The 14940-nt window shown below is 37.2% G+C and overlaps 1 protein-coding gene across 1 annotated transcript; it reads left to right on the plus strand.

Annotated features, from left to right (window-relative positions):
* The first annotated feature begins 1152 nt into the window (after window positions 1-1152).
* LOC125840892 (probable 3-hydroxyisobutyrate dehydrogenase, mitochondrial) lies at window positions 1153-14675 on the plus strand. Its single transcript, XM_049519868.1, has 10 exons — window positions 1153-1353; window positions 1665-1753; window positions 2368-2482; window positions 2667-2817; window positions 6967-7049; window positions 7798-7893; window positions 9163-9305; window positions 12757-12841; window positions 13358-13437; window positions 14504-14675. The coding sequence occupies exons 1-10, from the start codon at window positions 1249-1251 to the stop codon at window positions 14589-14591; spliced, it is 1035 nt and encodes a 344-aa protein (XP_049375825.1). The 5' UTR covers window positions 1153-1248; the 3' UTR covers window positions 14592-14675.
* Window positions 14676-14940: the final 265 nt, after the last annotated feature.

Genomic DNA, 14940 nt, shown 5'->3' on the forward strand with positions numbered 1-14940 from the left:
AATATTAATTTCAAACAACAGACATGTTGACGGAGAGGCGGTAGCTTATTCTCCTTAGTGCCCGTGCTAGCACGTACTCAATATCTATTATTTTTTTTTGTTCTCATTTTGTGTAATATAGATAAAATTTAGAGAGTTAATTAAATTTTAATATAATTTTTAAATATTTTAAGTTGTTAATTATTGTAATTTATAGTTTTTACGTAATTTTTAAATAATATATGTTACTTACCTTGTCCCAATATATGTATCACAAATAGAATTTCAAGAGTCATTATGTTGTTAATAATTGAGATTTGAGATTTACAATACTTTTTATGTAGTTTCCAAATTAAATAATACATGTTATTTCTTTTGTTCCATTTTATGTGACACAAATAGATTAATTTTATGAATCAATCGAATTTTTTTATAAGCAATCAATTTTTTATATGTTTTTTTTAAATATTTTAAGTTGTCAATTATCATGATTTATAATATTTTTTTGCGTATTTTTTAAATATATATAAGAATTAAAAAATAAGATAAACAAATTAAAATAATTTTTTTTTTTTCCAGATGTATATGTAAGTGTGAAACCACACAAGTGAAGCAGGCATGTTGACCTTCACCTGTGTGGTTATCCACACTTACACAAAAAAATAGTAGATTATATAGATGCAAATGTCGTTTTTATTTCTTGTATCATTAATTATTAATACTAAATTAGTACCAAATACGTTTTTTTAAGAAGACTACCTTTGAATTTTCAAATAAATATTTTATTTTTAATATAACATCTGTGATTTATGCATGTTGCTAATAAAAGGAATTGATCTTTTTCATCTTTAAAATAAAGTTTAATTGGATCAAATTAGTAGAATGGGAAAAAAGTTTTTTCTTTTTAATCCATTAAATATTCTTAAATGCATTTTCCTTTTCAAGGACAAAAGTTTTGAATTAAAAGATATTAAAATAATATATTTCTCTCTCCTTAATTATTGTATATTGCATTGCCACCTTTATTTTTCTTAAACGTCTTTTGCATTTTTAGTGATACAATTAATGCTTAATAAATTAATTGTGATTATACGGTATTGAATACTATCTTTCTCTTTCTTTAATTATAATAATAATAATAAATTGTAATTAACCTTTCCATTCTCGTAATGTAATCAATGCTTAATATAAACATCATGAGAAAAGAATCTCCGCTATTTTTAATCAAATAACATATTTCTCATCTTCTTCCTTGAAGAATTTGCAGCTATGGCAACTTTCTGCAGTCTCAGATCACTTTTGGGTCTCCAGAAATTGGTTTGTTCAGTTTCGCCATTTTATCCGATGCGCAGTTACTCTTCATCTCCTTTTGGTGTAAGCACTGTTTCTTCTCTTCTGCTATTATTTTTCCACTTTTGAACTGGTGAAAGACTTACAGTTAAGCAATAGTTGAATTGGGTACTTTTTGTTCCCCTTCAATTTTAGTTTCTGAATTGGTTGATGATTTTCTATTTTCCCTTACTACGTTCTTCTGTTAAACTTAGCTGAAAGGGATTATTGTGTGTATAAAATTGTCTTGGGATCCCTCATATGTCAGAGTAAATTTCATGTCCTTAGCCTGCAATTTGTCCTATGTAACTACATTTCACGTTTGCTGATTATATTAATTTCTGCATCTTCTACAGAGAATTGGATTTATAGGACTCGGAAACATGGGAGCAAGAATGGCTGATAGCTTGATTAAAGATGGATATGAGGTTGCAGTACATGACATGTAATGCTTACAACTTTATTCACTTATTTATGGTTGCTTACTCTGTAGAATCAATCACACGTCAATTTCTCTTTTTATTAGTAAGCAGGACTGGAAAGGGAGAGTGGATAGGGAGTGAGAACAGTGAGAATTAGATCCACATCTGTTGCGTGGGAAATTCTCACTGGTACTACTAGGCTATAAGCCTAGGTGGCTATGTTGCTCGGACTCTCCAAAAATGATGCCGTACCCATGTCGGGTCCTTCAAAAATGCACTACTTTTGAAGGATCCTACACACACGCTTTGATATTTTAGAAGAGTTTGAGCAACATAGCTAGGTGGTGTCACAACTTAGGTTAGTTTCATATGTTGTTGGATATAAAGTAGTATCTTTCAGGTATCTATGTTGTGTTATGAAAAACGGACAAGCATAGTCGGACAAGAAGCAAAAATTACATTGTTGGACACTCTTATATGTTATATTTTGGTGTAATACAATGTGGAATAGGGTGGTTGAGAATAGGAATCCTTCTATTTGTTGATGCTTTATTTGATTTAAAGGATTTGTCAGGTTCTAAGTCAATTCATGTGAAGTTCCTTTAACCTTGAGTTCATCAGTTTATATTTGTCCCAGAAATCATAATATTATGAAGATGTTCTCGGACAAAGGCGTTCTCACAGAAGATTTGCCTTTAAAAGTTGCAGAGTCAAGTGATGTAGTTATTACAATGTTACCGTCATCAAACCATGTGAGATTTGCATACCATTTTGTATCTTTTTACATCATGCACTTTCTCATTTTTCTTAGGCTGATTAATTATCCTGAATCCTCCATAACTGATGTGAATGTATCCCACTATCCCTTAGACTTATTATTGTTGTTGATGAGTTACAATATTTGTCAAATGAATCAATATATCTTTAATCATACAGGTTCTGGATGTCTATACTGGAAAAAATGGTTTTCTTAGTGGTGGTAATCTACTCAGACCAAGGCTATTTATTGATTCTTCTACAATTGATCCTCAAACATCAAGAAAGGTCTCTGCAGCTGTGTCTAATTGTTCTTTGATAGACAAGAGAGGTATATTAAGTAACAAAATGAATGAACTTCACAATTTCTGCATTGTGTTGATAGAGCATGTGATATGTTTTAAATACCTAATATCTGGTCATAAGGTACTAATGTCATTGTACGTTATAGGCGTATCAGTCGCTGCTTACCTCTGTTACCCACAATACATCCAGGGAGACAAATAAAACAAAAAAAACATACCCCTTTCTGTGCAATATCTATGACAATGTCACTGTTTGTACCTTATTATCTTCTTTTATGAGTTTTTCTTCTTAGACTAACTTACTCAATCAAATGGCCCAAAAAGCATGACGTTCAAAGTTAGTTAGATATGAAAATGAGGCAGCAAATGTGCATACCACCCTATTTTCTTTTTTTGGATGGTATATCTGGTAATTTTTCCCATGGTAGTTTCTCCCTCTTCCTCATATCATCCTGGTTGTCTATCCACATTGTGTGCAGTAAAATTCCAGTAACTTGGTTCAATTTGATGAAAACAAAGTCACACTCATTCAGTGGGAAAAGTACCGTAGAGGCAGGAGAAGGGTCTGATACAGACACCTCGATGAGAAAATCACTGGTTTCGAGGCTGGTTTGGTGGCCTTGAACCGACGTATTGTTGTTGCTGAGAACAACATCAGTTCTCTTGAATCCGTTGTCCTTGAGGACTTGATGATGTCAAAGGAAACCTTATTGAGCAAGGTGAATAGCACAAGGAAGGGCTGACCAACCTTGAGCTCAAGCTCATGGATGCTCCATCCGCGTTACACGGAGAGTTGAAGCCTTGAGTCAGCAGATGGAAGAGACCACACTCATAGGTGGGTGTGGTCTGGTTTCTAGCCGAGAAACACGTATTGAGGCTCCTAAACCCAAAGAGTTTCGGGGTGATAGGAGTGCTCAAGACGTTGAGAACTTCTTGTGGCAAATGGATGCTTATTTCGAGCATGTTAACATCACTAGTGAGGCTGCCAAGATCCGTATGACAGCGATGTAATTGAGTGATACCGCTATGTTGTGGTGGCGGAGGAAGAAAGCGGTATGGAGAAGGGAACGTGCTCCATTGATGATTTGGGGCAGTTCAAGGAGGAACTAAAACTACAGTTTTACCCTCAAAACGTTGTGCACGAAGCTCGTCGAAAGTTGACAAAGCTTAAGCAAACGTCCTCTATTTGTGATTATGTGAAGGAATTCACCAAGCTCACTCTTCAAATCCCAAATTTGACCAGTGAGGATCTATTATTTTACTTCTTGGATAACCTTCAAAATTGGGCCAAACAAGGGTTACAAAGACGTCAAGTCAATGGTGTGGACGAAGCTATTGTAGTGGCTAAATTGTTGACTAACTTTCATGCCGATGCTGCCAAAGGAAGAGACAAACGGAGCAAGCCAGTTGCTCCCAAGGTGGATCCCAATCGGAACAAAGGCAGGTTCAGACCGCTTTGAGAAAGAGAAAAATCAAACTCTCATAGTTCGGAACCCAGCTCCAACAACTTCTTTGTAAGTGAGGTGAGGTACTTCTTTTGGTTTGAATAGGGGGTCGTGTGCGCCTAAGTGCGAAAAGACAGTGCAAGCTTTGTTATGTCGAAACCTAAATGTTAAGTCAGCAACACTTCCAAACGCCACTTCTTCCCGTCGCATCCGTCTTCAGGATGATATAGCCATAAAGATGCACGTCTTAGTGGGGAAAAGATTTTGCCCCCGGTGTAGCTCGAAAGTAGAAAAAGTAGAACTCATTCGAGAGAGCTTGGTGGTCAGCCTCCCGGACTTCATATTCATCATTTTCGAAAGCGAGGGGAAGGGATCTCTTTTCCGTCACAAATAGCAATAAAAAGGGGTAGGGTTAAGGATCACTCATGTCATGGGCAGCAGATCTGACGAGCTCAACTTCCACTGAAAAGAGAGGCCGTTTCTTGTCCCCCTTCCAGTGGGGAACCCGCTCCCCGATCGTCACTCTGCTGCGTCTGGCCCGTCCTACGTACATGCCTAGGAGATGGTATTCTTTGTTTTAGGTCTTGATAGATTTTTCTATCGATTGAAGTTATTACGCTGGATGATTAAAGTTCCCAACCAGAGCAACAAATATAGAGGTAACCACAACCAACCTTCAAATTTCTGCAAGAATTATGAGGAACAAAAGAAAGGTATTCCCAATCGTGAAGGTTGTTACCTTTGTGGTGTGACATCTCACGCTGCTCAATTTTATCCCATGTTGAGCAAACTTGGGGCGAGGGTTGTTGCCCACAAACAGCAAGAACATGCTACTATGCAATTCTGCGAACAACCAGGGGAGCAAGGCGTACAAGTCGACGGGGCGGAACAAGGGAAGAACAAGGCTGTTGGCTTGTTCAATCACATGGCCTTGTTTAGTCATATGACGCTTGTAGCTATTGTTCCCCAACCGCCTCGTGTGAGGCTGCGCGAATCACTGTTTGTTGATGCCAAGTTTAATGGAAAAAATGTTCGTATCATAGTGGACATGGGGGCAACCCATAATTTTGTGACAGAAGAATGTGCTAAGGATCTTGAACTTGTCTTTGTGTCCAGTGATACTCTCCTGTTGCTCCCAAGGTGGATCCCAATCGGACAAAGGCAGGTTTGTTTCAAACCAGAGCAACGAATATAGAGGTAACCAACCTTCAAATTTCCGCAAGAATTATGAGGAACGAAAGAAAGGTGTTCCCAATCGCGAAGGTTGTTACCTTTGTGGTGAGACATCTCACGCTGCTCAATAAGGTGGGTGATGGTTTGAAGACATTGTTTTGGAAGGAACCATGGAACGGGCATGAACATTTGATGTCTGCTTTTCCAGACTTATTTTCTATATGCAGCAATCATGAAGCCACTGTGGCAGACACCTGGACACCTCAAGGGTGGAATATCTGTTTCAGAAGGAACTTAAATGACTGGGAGATTGATAGGGTGGTTGGTCTTCTGAAGGAAGTTGACAAATTTAAAGGTATCTCTGCCGTTCCAGATGTTATTAACTGGAAGCATATCAGCAATGGGAGATTCTCTGTCAATAGAATATACAAAACTGAAGCTTTGGGGCAGCCAGGAGGCAGTACAGGGCCATGGTTAAAGGTGTGGAAAAGTTTGGTCCCATCCGAAATTAAATGTTTCACTTGATTAGTGGCCAGAAGAGCTTGTCTTACTCATGAAGTCCTACAGAAGAAAGGCTTTCAATTAGTGTTCAGATGTTTCCTTTGCAATGAGATGGCTGAGACAAATAGTCATTTGTTTCTGCATTGCAAAGTGACAGCCCAACTATGGTCTCTTTTCTTCAGCCTCACAAGTAACAACTGCATCAGATCTTCTAAGTTGTTGGATCAGGAGAGGGGGTAGCAAGTCCCAGAAGAGATGGTGGAGAGCAGTTCCTTCATGTATTTGGTGGACAATATGGAAGAAAAGAAATGAGAGGTGTTTTAGGGCAGGTCTAGTAGACTAATACTATGCAGAAGATTAAATGGAATTGTATTGTAAGCTTTCATTTTTGATGTAAACTAGCAAATGTAGAGGATGAAGTTCAATTGGTAGATTTTTGTAATTAGCCTTGGTTATAACTCTTTGTTGATAACTTTTTGGAGGTCTCCAGCATATCCTTGATGCTGAGGGCAGAGGAATACAAATTACCAGTTTTCAAAAAATTAAATAAAATATATTGTGTTAAACTTGTTACATAACTAATGGTGATTTGAAATGCGAAAACGTTTGAGCCTAGTTTATCTTATATGGGTATAACGTTTCTTCGGCATGTGTAGTTTCTTCTATGCCGATAATTTAATGCAATCTTAATACGAAGTCTATTGATCAAGTTGCTAACTTGTCAACCGAAAGATTGGGTTTTCACAGTGACATGAATTTTCAGCTTCGCATGGAACATGAGATCTATACAATCTAACTTGAGGGAGATTTTCAGAGAATCACAGCCTATGTTATGCTGTAACCATTTTCGCATAAAAGCAAGGCTTTGTTGCATCATGTGAAATGATTATTGTTTTCCCTGTCTTGGGTTAAGAATATGTTATGCTGTAACCATTTTCGCATAAAAACAAGGCTTTCTTGCATCATGTGAAATGATTATTGTTTTTCCTGTCTTAGTTAAAAATCATAGCCAAATAATGTTGCGGTTTTTTAGCAAATTCACCACCGTCTTTGCAGATGGCTGGAAGGCTCCTGCTATGTTGGATGCTCCTGTATCTGGCGGTGTTCTTGCTGCAGAGAATGGGACTCTTACTTTCATGGTATTTCTACAATCTAAGTGGTTCTTAAGTGACTGTTTTTGTTATAATTTCACACCCACATGCTCCTTAGGTGACTGGCTGTAAGAAAATCATTCTCTAATTGAAATGTTCTTCTGTTTCCTGTTAAGTCTCTATGCCTTCAACAGATTTTGAAGCTCACAAGCAATGGTCTCTTAAGATTCGCACATTAGTAGTAATTGTAGTAGTTGTTGTTGTTAGTTATGGGACCTTACTATTTTTATCTAAGCTATCCATTTCTTAAATATTTGTCCAACTCCAATGCATTAGAGAACAATATGAATAAACTCCAAAACTTGTTTTTAATTTCAACTGCTGGGATATTTATAACTTGATAGTAGTTTTACATTTCATGACATACAATTGAGAATATATGAACTTTTTTCCTTTCTGACACTAACATGTAGTTTGGACATTGAATTATTCATAGATATTTGATGTGGAAAATTTAAATTACCTCAAACATTGTCTTGGTTACATACATATGGCATTCCACTGAAAAGCTGGATTAATGAAATACAGGATTTCTTTTTGTTTTGGTTGGTGGGATTGGGGTAGGGGGGATCTGCTTATCCTTATCAGAATTACCTGACTAGATGGCACACGTGTTTGTGGATAAAAAGCAAGGATATTATAATCCAATTCCAGACAGAAAATTCTTTCTTGTACTTTCTGGCTTCTAAAGTCAGATTCCTGTTGGTTTGAGCTAATAAGCAACATCTGCATGTAGGTTGGTGGTCCAGAGGAGGCTTACTTAGCTGCCAAACCCTTGTTTCTCTCAATGGGCAAAAACACTACCTACTGTGGTGGATCGGGGAATGGTGCAGTATGTCCAGGACCTATTTTTTAAACTTTTGCACTTTGAGTTTTACATGTCTGCTGAGTGCTGATAAAGACTTTGAACAATAAATCCTTTCTTGGGTTCTTCTGTTATATTTTGTTTTCCCAGCTTTGACTTTATTAAACACTGAGGTAAGTGGAACCGATAAAACTATACAAAGTGAATCAATATAAAGCAGTGTAATATGTCCAGCTTTCTCTATCAGAATAGGTAGCAGGCAGTTACTTCTATGACTTCGATTCAGTAGCGTTTGGAGGATTTGTGTATGTAGTATCGACATATTATCAGACTTCAGCTTCTAAGTGGTTTGGGTTTGGGACTCTGGTAGTTTAGGAGTTTACTTCATAGCCCAAATTAATATTAACTTGTATTGTTTTCAAGCAGTGTCTTGTTCATGTGGGTGTATATCTATTTAAAAAATTCAATTTATACATGAAATGAAAGTTTTTTGCAAGTGGTGTCGCATAACACCTTTGCCACTACTTACACTCATACATGTTTATATAATTATATCCAGATAGCGCATGCCAGATAGAAGTGTATGATCATCATTCAGCCACCAGGGGGTTTCTTCATGCCAGATAGAATTAATTGTCGGCATAACCTAGCTTCATTTTGCAGTCTTCTACAAGGCAATAGTTTGTATTTTCTGTAGTTTGAGAACTAAATACGAAATTGTATCTTGTGATGATGTCCCTAAAGCCCGAATTCAGGAAATTTAAGGCTGGTGAGATATAGGGTGTGTTTGGTATGAAGGAAAATGTTTTCCAGGAAAATAAGTGGGCTGCTTACTTATTTTCTTATGTTCGGTACGTAAGCAAAAAATATCATCCTAGAAGTATTTGTATATAATCTAAGACAAATAATATGGAAGGTAGAGATGGTGGCTATGGGGGGTAAAGATCAGGTGTGTTGGAGGGTGAGGATGGCACAATCAATATGGAATGACACTTGTTGAACTTGTTTTCCCTACTTCCACTAGGGAAGTCATTTTTCTCATTTTTATGGAACTTGTTTTCCTAGAGAAATGTGTTTTTCAAAAGTTTTGCAATAATTTGACCCAAAAAATAAAAGGAGAAAAAAAGAAAGGAAAGATTAAAAAAAATAATTTGCCAAATGATTTTCTATGGAAGGTTTTTAAAAATCTTTTTTAAAAGAACTGTCTTAATGCTAACTAACAAAATTTGGAGAAACTTTTGTCATGATAAATCCATTTCTGCCAAGAAAAATGCGTTAACTCTTTTTCTTTCTCAGACTGCAAAGATCTGCAACAATTTGGCAATGGCTATTAGTATGCTGGGGGTGTCTGAAGCCTTTGCTCTTGGTCAGTCTTTGGGAATTGAAGCTAGCACTCTAACAAAAATATTCAATTCTTCAAGTGCTCGCTGTTGGAGTAGGTACTCACTGCAACCTGGTACTAAAGAACTATTATAATCCATAATAAGACAAATGTCTTTATGAAAAAGCCTATTTGCATGAAAAATAGTCTGCTTTAGTAAATATTTGTCTTCTGCACAATTTTTATTTTTTGGGAAACAATGTGAACTGAAACCATTAACAAATAACCACAAATCACAACCTAAAGAGCACCTTGTTCAACAAACACCTTCTAGGAAGGGTGAAGTAAAAAAGTAGGTCTCAGGCAGACAAAAAACAACTTATTAAATTTTCAATCTGTGTATAAATTCTCTACATCTACTGACTTTCTTGGAGCTACTATGTATAGCTATCCTCCCTATAATGTCTTTCTTTATCTGTGCGCAATTACTTCATCCGGCTGTACAAGTTACCCTTGGAACATCTCCCATTTCCTAGCCCCCCATATATGTTAGATCATTCCCCACACAGCTGCAAGTATTTCCTTTTTGAACTGCTTCCATTGCTGTTACAAGTGTAACTCTGGTCCACCCTAACATCCCAGTCCTAACTGCATTGATCCAGTTACACTCCACAAACAAGTGCTTTGGGTTCTCAGGAACCTGATGGGCACATAAGCAACACTCATTCTCCTCCTCTGGTATATTCAACATCAACAACATGTCTTTTGTAAGCAATCTGTTTTGAGCTGCTAACCACATAATAACTCTGTGCTTTGGTTGGGCCACTGCAGTCCATTTAATCTCAACAGTAGCAAGTCGAGGTTGGTCAACTATTAAATCCAAATTGCTACAAGTAATAGAATATTCACCTGTAGGAGTCAGACCATACTTCCCCTGTACATGCCAACTTTTCATTCTTTCCTTTAAAGAGTTTATCTTCCTCCAATACCAACTACTATGAGGAGGAGCCTCCCATATGCTTTCAGTTGCTTTCATATATACCTCATGAACCCACTCGACCCACTTGTATTTCCAAAGAAGTTAGGAGGGCACATTAAGGGATGTAGAGTATGGAATATTGCTTCCACAGTATTAGAGTATTGAGATGCATTTATACAAGACATTACAACAGGAGATTGGTCTATATTGGCTAGCATACTCTGGATTTTCCACTTTAAGGATAAGTGCAATGATGGTGGAGTTCAACTGCTTTAACAGTTTTCTGTTCTGAAAGTAATCCATGACTGCCTCAGTGATGTCCTCACCAACAATATCCCGTGTTGCTTTGAAAAAAACCACTGCCATAACCATCAAGCCCAGGGCTCCTGTTACTATCAATTTTAAAGATAGCAGACTTCACCTCCAGTTTTATAAATGGCTTAACTAAATTAACCTGCTGATCAATAATTAACAGAGTTCCATTCTGAATAAGACTTTGGAAGACTTTAACCCTTTTCCCTAGCAAATCATTGTAGTAATCCACAAACACTTGGGCAATTAGATCAAGATCATTCTGCCAGTCACCTTTATCATCCCTAAGTTGTGTTGTGGATTGATGGAATCTCCTATGTTTAATCACAGAATGGAAGTACTTGGAATTATCATCTCCTAACCTCAACCAAGTTACTTTACTCTTTTTCTGTAAGTATACTTCAGCTAAATAAGAAGACTCTCTGTAGGCTTGGCATTCTAAATGCTCCTCTTGTTGTAACTCCATGTTCCCAGGATCAGCTTGCGACCTCAATTGAACCTTTTTAAGGCCATTCCTATCCTCAAGAACTTGAGCTTCTTCACAATTTGGAGCATTTTACAACGAATTACTCAAGCTCACCAACCAGCTCTGACCAAGTTTTGGAACTCCTGACACATTGCAAAACCGGAATTGCTTCCTAGATCTAGGCGTCCCTTCCTACAGTGTCATCCTTGCTGGACACTGGTCACTAATACCTTCAGGCAAGTATATTGCTTTACAAGAAGGCATCGTATCCAGCCATTCATTATTGATAAAAATCCAATCAATTTTTGAGAAGGTCCTCTGCTCCCCATTCTTGTCATTCCATGTGTACGTAGTGCCTATGTGTGGTAGCTGAATCAGTTCACACTCCTTAACACAATTATGAAAATCCACAACCTCTGACCATGATACTGGATTACCACAAATCTTATCCTCAGGGTATAGAGTTGAAGTCTCCCAGAATCATCCATGGTTTCTGACAGGTTCTATGGTTCCTCACCAGACTTTTGCACAAGTCCCTCCTTTCCTCCTTTGTATTGAAACCATATACAAATAATAGATCAAATGATAGTTGTAAGGGTATACATTACCTCATAAGTAATAATTTGAGCAGTCATTGTGGTAAAGTACAACATGATAATAATCCTGCCTCCATGTAATCCATATCCTCCCATTATAATGCTGAGCCAAGTTAGTGACATACTGCCATACTTCAAACAATTTTTCAACTAGTTGTTCAATCTTATTACTCTTTATTTTAGTTTCTAATTGGCCAATCAACCCAACCTGCTCTTCATTGCAAAGGAGCTTCACCTCCTCTTGCTTATTGGAGCCATTAAACCCCCTAACATTCCATCCGAGATATTAACCATTCCCTGTGAGAAGAATGGCCTAACATCCCACATTTCCAACTGTTCCTTCATTCAACCCTGCCTCATTTGATAACTGGAAAGAGTTTGGTGTAACAATCTGCTGGGTCTGCTGAACTATTGTCCTCCCAATCTTTGTTGGTGTTACCCAAGCTGCCTGGTTCTGAGCATTCTGAGCTTTATTTCCCTTTGGTGGGGTACCCTGATGCTTATTCTTCTAACTGGAGATTCTTTGCTATCTGATGGTATCTCTATGGTTGGTTTTCCTGCAATAGAGTGCTTGAAGTTGCAAGACTTTGTTGCTGGCAAACAGACTTGTTCCCAATCTGCTGAGGGACTTGAATATCAACCTGTGATTGTCTAATAGGTTCTACTGCCTCCACAATTGGCTTCCTCACTGCTGGAGCCTTCTTCCTGCATATCTCCTCTGAGGGCCCATACTTATGACAGTGATTGCATAAGGTTGGCCTCCAATCATATGTGATTTTCTGCTCAACTAGATCACCTCTTTCATTCACAAAAAGTGATTTCCTCTGGCAATTTAGCATTCATATTAACTTCCACGAATTGCCTAGCATAGTTGAGTCCCACCTTCTTCTCAGTGTTGTGGTCCACCATGATAGGTTTTCCAATAGGACTCCCAATTTTACTAAACCCTTTAGGGCTCCAACACTTGAATTCAAGTCCCAGTAGCTTAATCTAAATAGGGACTCTGTATAACTCATCCCTAGTGAATTCCATATCCGGGGTCCAAGCCTCCACAATGAAGGGCTTGTTATCAAAATGATAAATGCCCCCATGAAATCAAAATTATGCTAGTTAAATCTTGTCTGTACCGTCTAAATCTGTCCCCTGCTCACATATACAAAATCAAAGTGTAGCTTATTACTAACTTAACCTAATTCTTGTGTCTATGTAATGACAGTGACACATATAATCCAGTGCCTGGGGTGATGGATGGAGTACCTTCTTCAAGGAATTATATTGGAGGTTTTGCGTCTAAGTTGATGGTATGCGTTCAATCCTATCTTGATATAGTACAACTAATATACCTGCTAAGATTTCTGAGAACATGAAGGTTCAGTTCTACATTTATAAATGCATGTTAAAGTCCCTTTTAAGTGAACCATTAATATGCATTTCTTTTAACTGTGTTCTCTGGTGGGTTTTACTCCTGTGCAATTGCCGGCAATATTTTTGCTCATCCATTGTGGTAATTATGAGTATGCAATTGGTCTGCTCTTCTTTTTGTGTCTGTGTTTGATGCATCTGAACACCTATGTGTTCACTAAAGAGAGAGATCTGAGTTCATTAGGTGTAGGGTTACATCAGTTAAACAAAGATCCGTTTCAATTTGCTATGAAGTATTTTCCTTTTTCTTTTATACTGATTTTCATTTTTTCTCTTTGCTGCATAATCACTTGAAATCACAATATATAGGAAGTCAACAATAGTTTAGTTTGTATTATACTTTTTGGGGTTTACGCTATCATCAGTTACGGATGTTCTTGTCCTCCTCTGTTCAGGCTAAAGATCTGAACCTTGCTGCAGCATCAGCAAAAGATATTGGATTCAAGTGTCCCTTGACATCACAAGCAGAAAAGATGTAAGTCCTACCTACTTCAGCAACGAGTACATAAGATAATTAATGTTGCGTAGACTGCAGACAATTGTATGCATGTGAAGTTAGAAATAGAAGCTATGTGGTTACTTCAATTATAGGACCTACTTGTCGTACTAATACTTAAAAGAATAAGGATCTGCTGGCGGTACATTATTATCTGTCCACTCAATGCATTAACCTGGGGTTGAGGAATTTTGCCATCTGTAATGTTCTCAGCTGCATCTCCTTTCATATACATGAAATTGGAAGTATACTATTCAATTACAGTTGCAACATTCTATGCTAACTTACTAGGCATTGACAACATTTTCTTGAAATATTTGTTATTTGAACTCATTAAATAATGCACTTGGTAAATGATAGTACATGAATTAACAGTTATAACAGAGTAGACTTTCTAATGTACTGTGTATCATGATAATGCATGTCAGAGAGATTTCATAATTTATCTGAGCAAATACTTGGTGCTGGAATAATATCAGAAAGTGCTCTATGTTTTATCTGTTATTATTTACTTTCAGTGTGCTGCATTCTCTGTAGTTTGAAAATTGTTTTCTGCAATAAGTTCTGGTCAATAAACCTTGTTGCTGTGTGGTGCTTTTCTCCAGTTAGACATCTTGGTTGTGAACTCGATCGATGTGATTATCCAATTTTAGTCGTTGATTATGTCCTCAATTTTGTTGTGACTTGTTTATCATTGTAAATTCTCCGTTGACCATAAAGTTCTGAACACTTCACCACTATCTTCAGTTCTTGAGCCTCAAAAAGGACTTAAATAAGTGTTAGGCACTTCACAACTTGGTCCACGATGGACCATGTGGATGCCATATGAAAAATCTTCATTCGAATACAAAATGGAGCAAAGTGGTACATAACATATAGTAGGGAGAAGGTTTGCTAACATTTAAATAGGTGGGTGACACCGTTTCAAGGGACTAAAATCGCAATACTCTCTCAAAACAGCATGTTATTATATCATTTCTGGTTATTAGCATTATCTGTTGGAGTTAATGTTATCTAAGTATCTGAAATTCATATCTGTATCCAGCTTCACAGAGCTCTGCAATAACGGTCATGAGGCAAAGGATTTCTCTGGTGTATTTCGGTACTATTACTCTGGAAAGGATGAGCAGTAATCCCCTCAGCTAAGGTAGATGTGTTGGCTAGAGTTTCTGGTTCCACAATTCGGAATCCGGAAAGCTTGATCCAAGATTACGTGCTTGGTGCCCTGCAGAAAAAATAAAAATCTGTATAGTAGATGTTCTTAATCCTTTTCTTCTTGCATTTCAACAATTCACTTGGTTGGAATTGTGTATAAATGATGAACAGTGAAGTTAGTGGACTGATTTTTTTTTTATTTAACTCCAATTTCGGGTTCTATTTGTGATGTTATTAATGAAGTTTCCACTAATGGTGCTAGATATTTAAATTTAAATGGGAAAAGGCTTAAATTCACCCCTAAAGTTGTCATGAAAATACAGTTAC

Source organism: Solanum verrucosum, unplaced genomic scaffold (assembly GCF_900185275.1).
Source record: "Solanum verrucosum unplaced genomic scaffold, falcon-dt-bn FXZP01000194.1, whole genome shotgun sequence".
NCBI classification, from domain to species: Eukaryota; Viridiplantae; Streptophyta; class Magnoliopsida; order Solanales; family Solanaceae; genus Solanum; species Solanum verrucosum.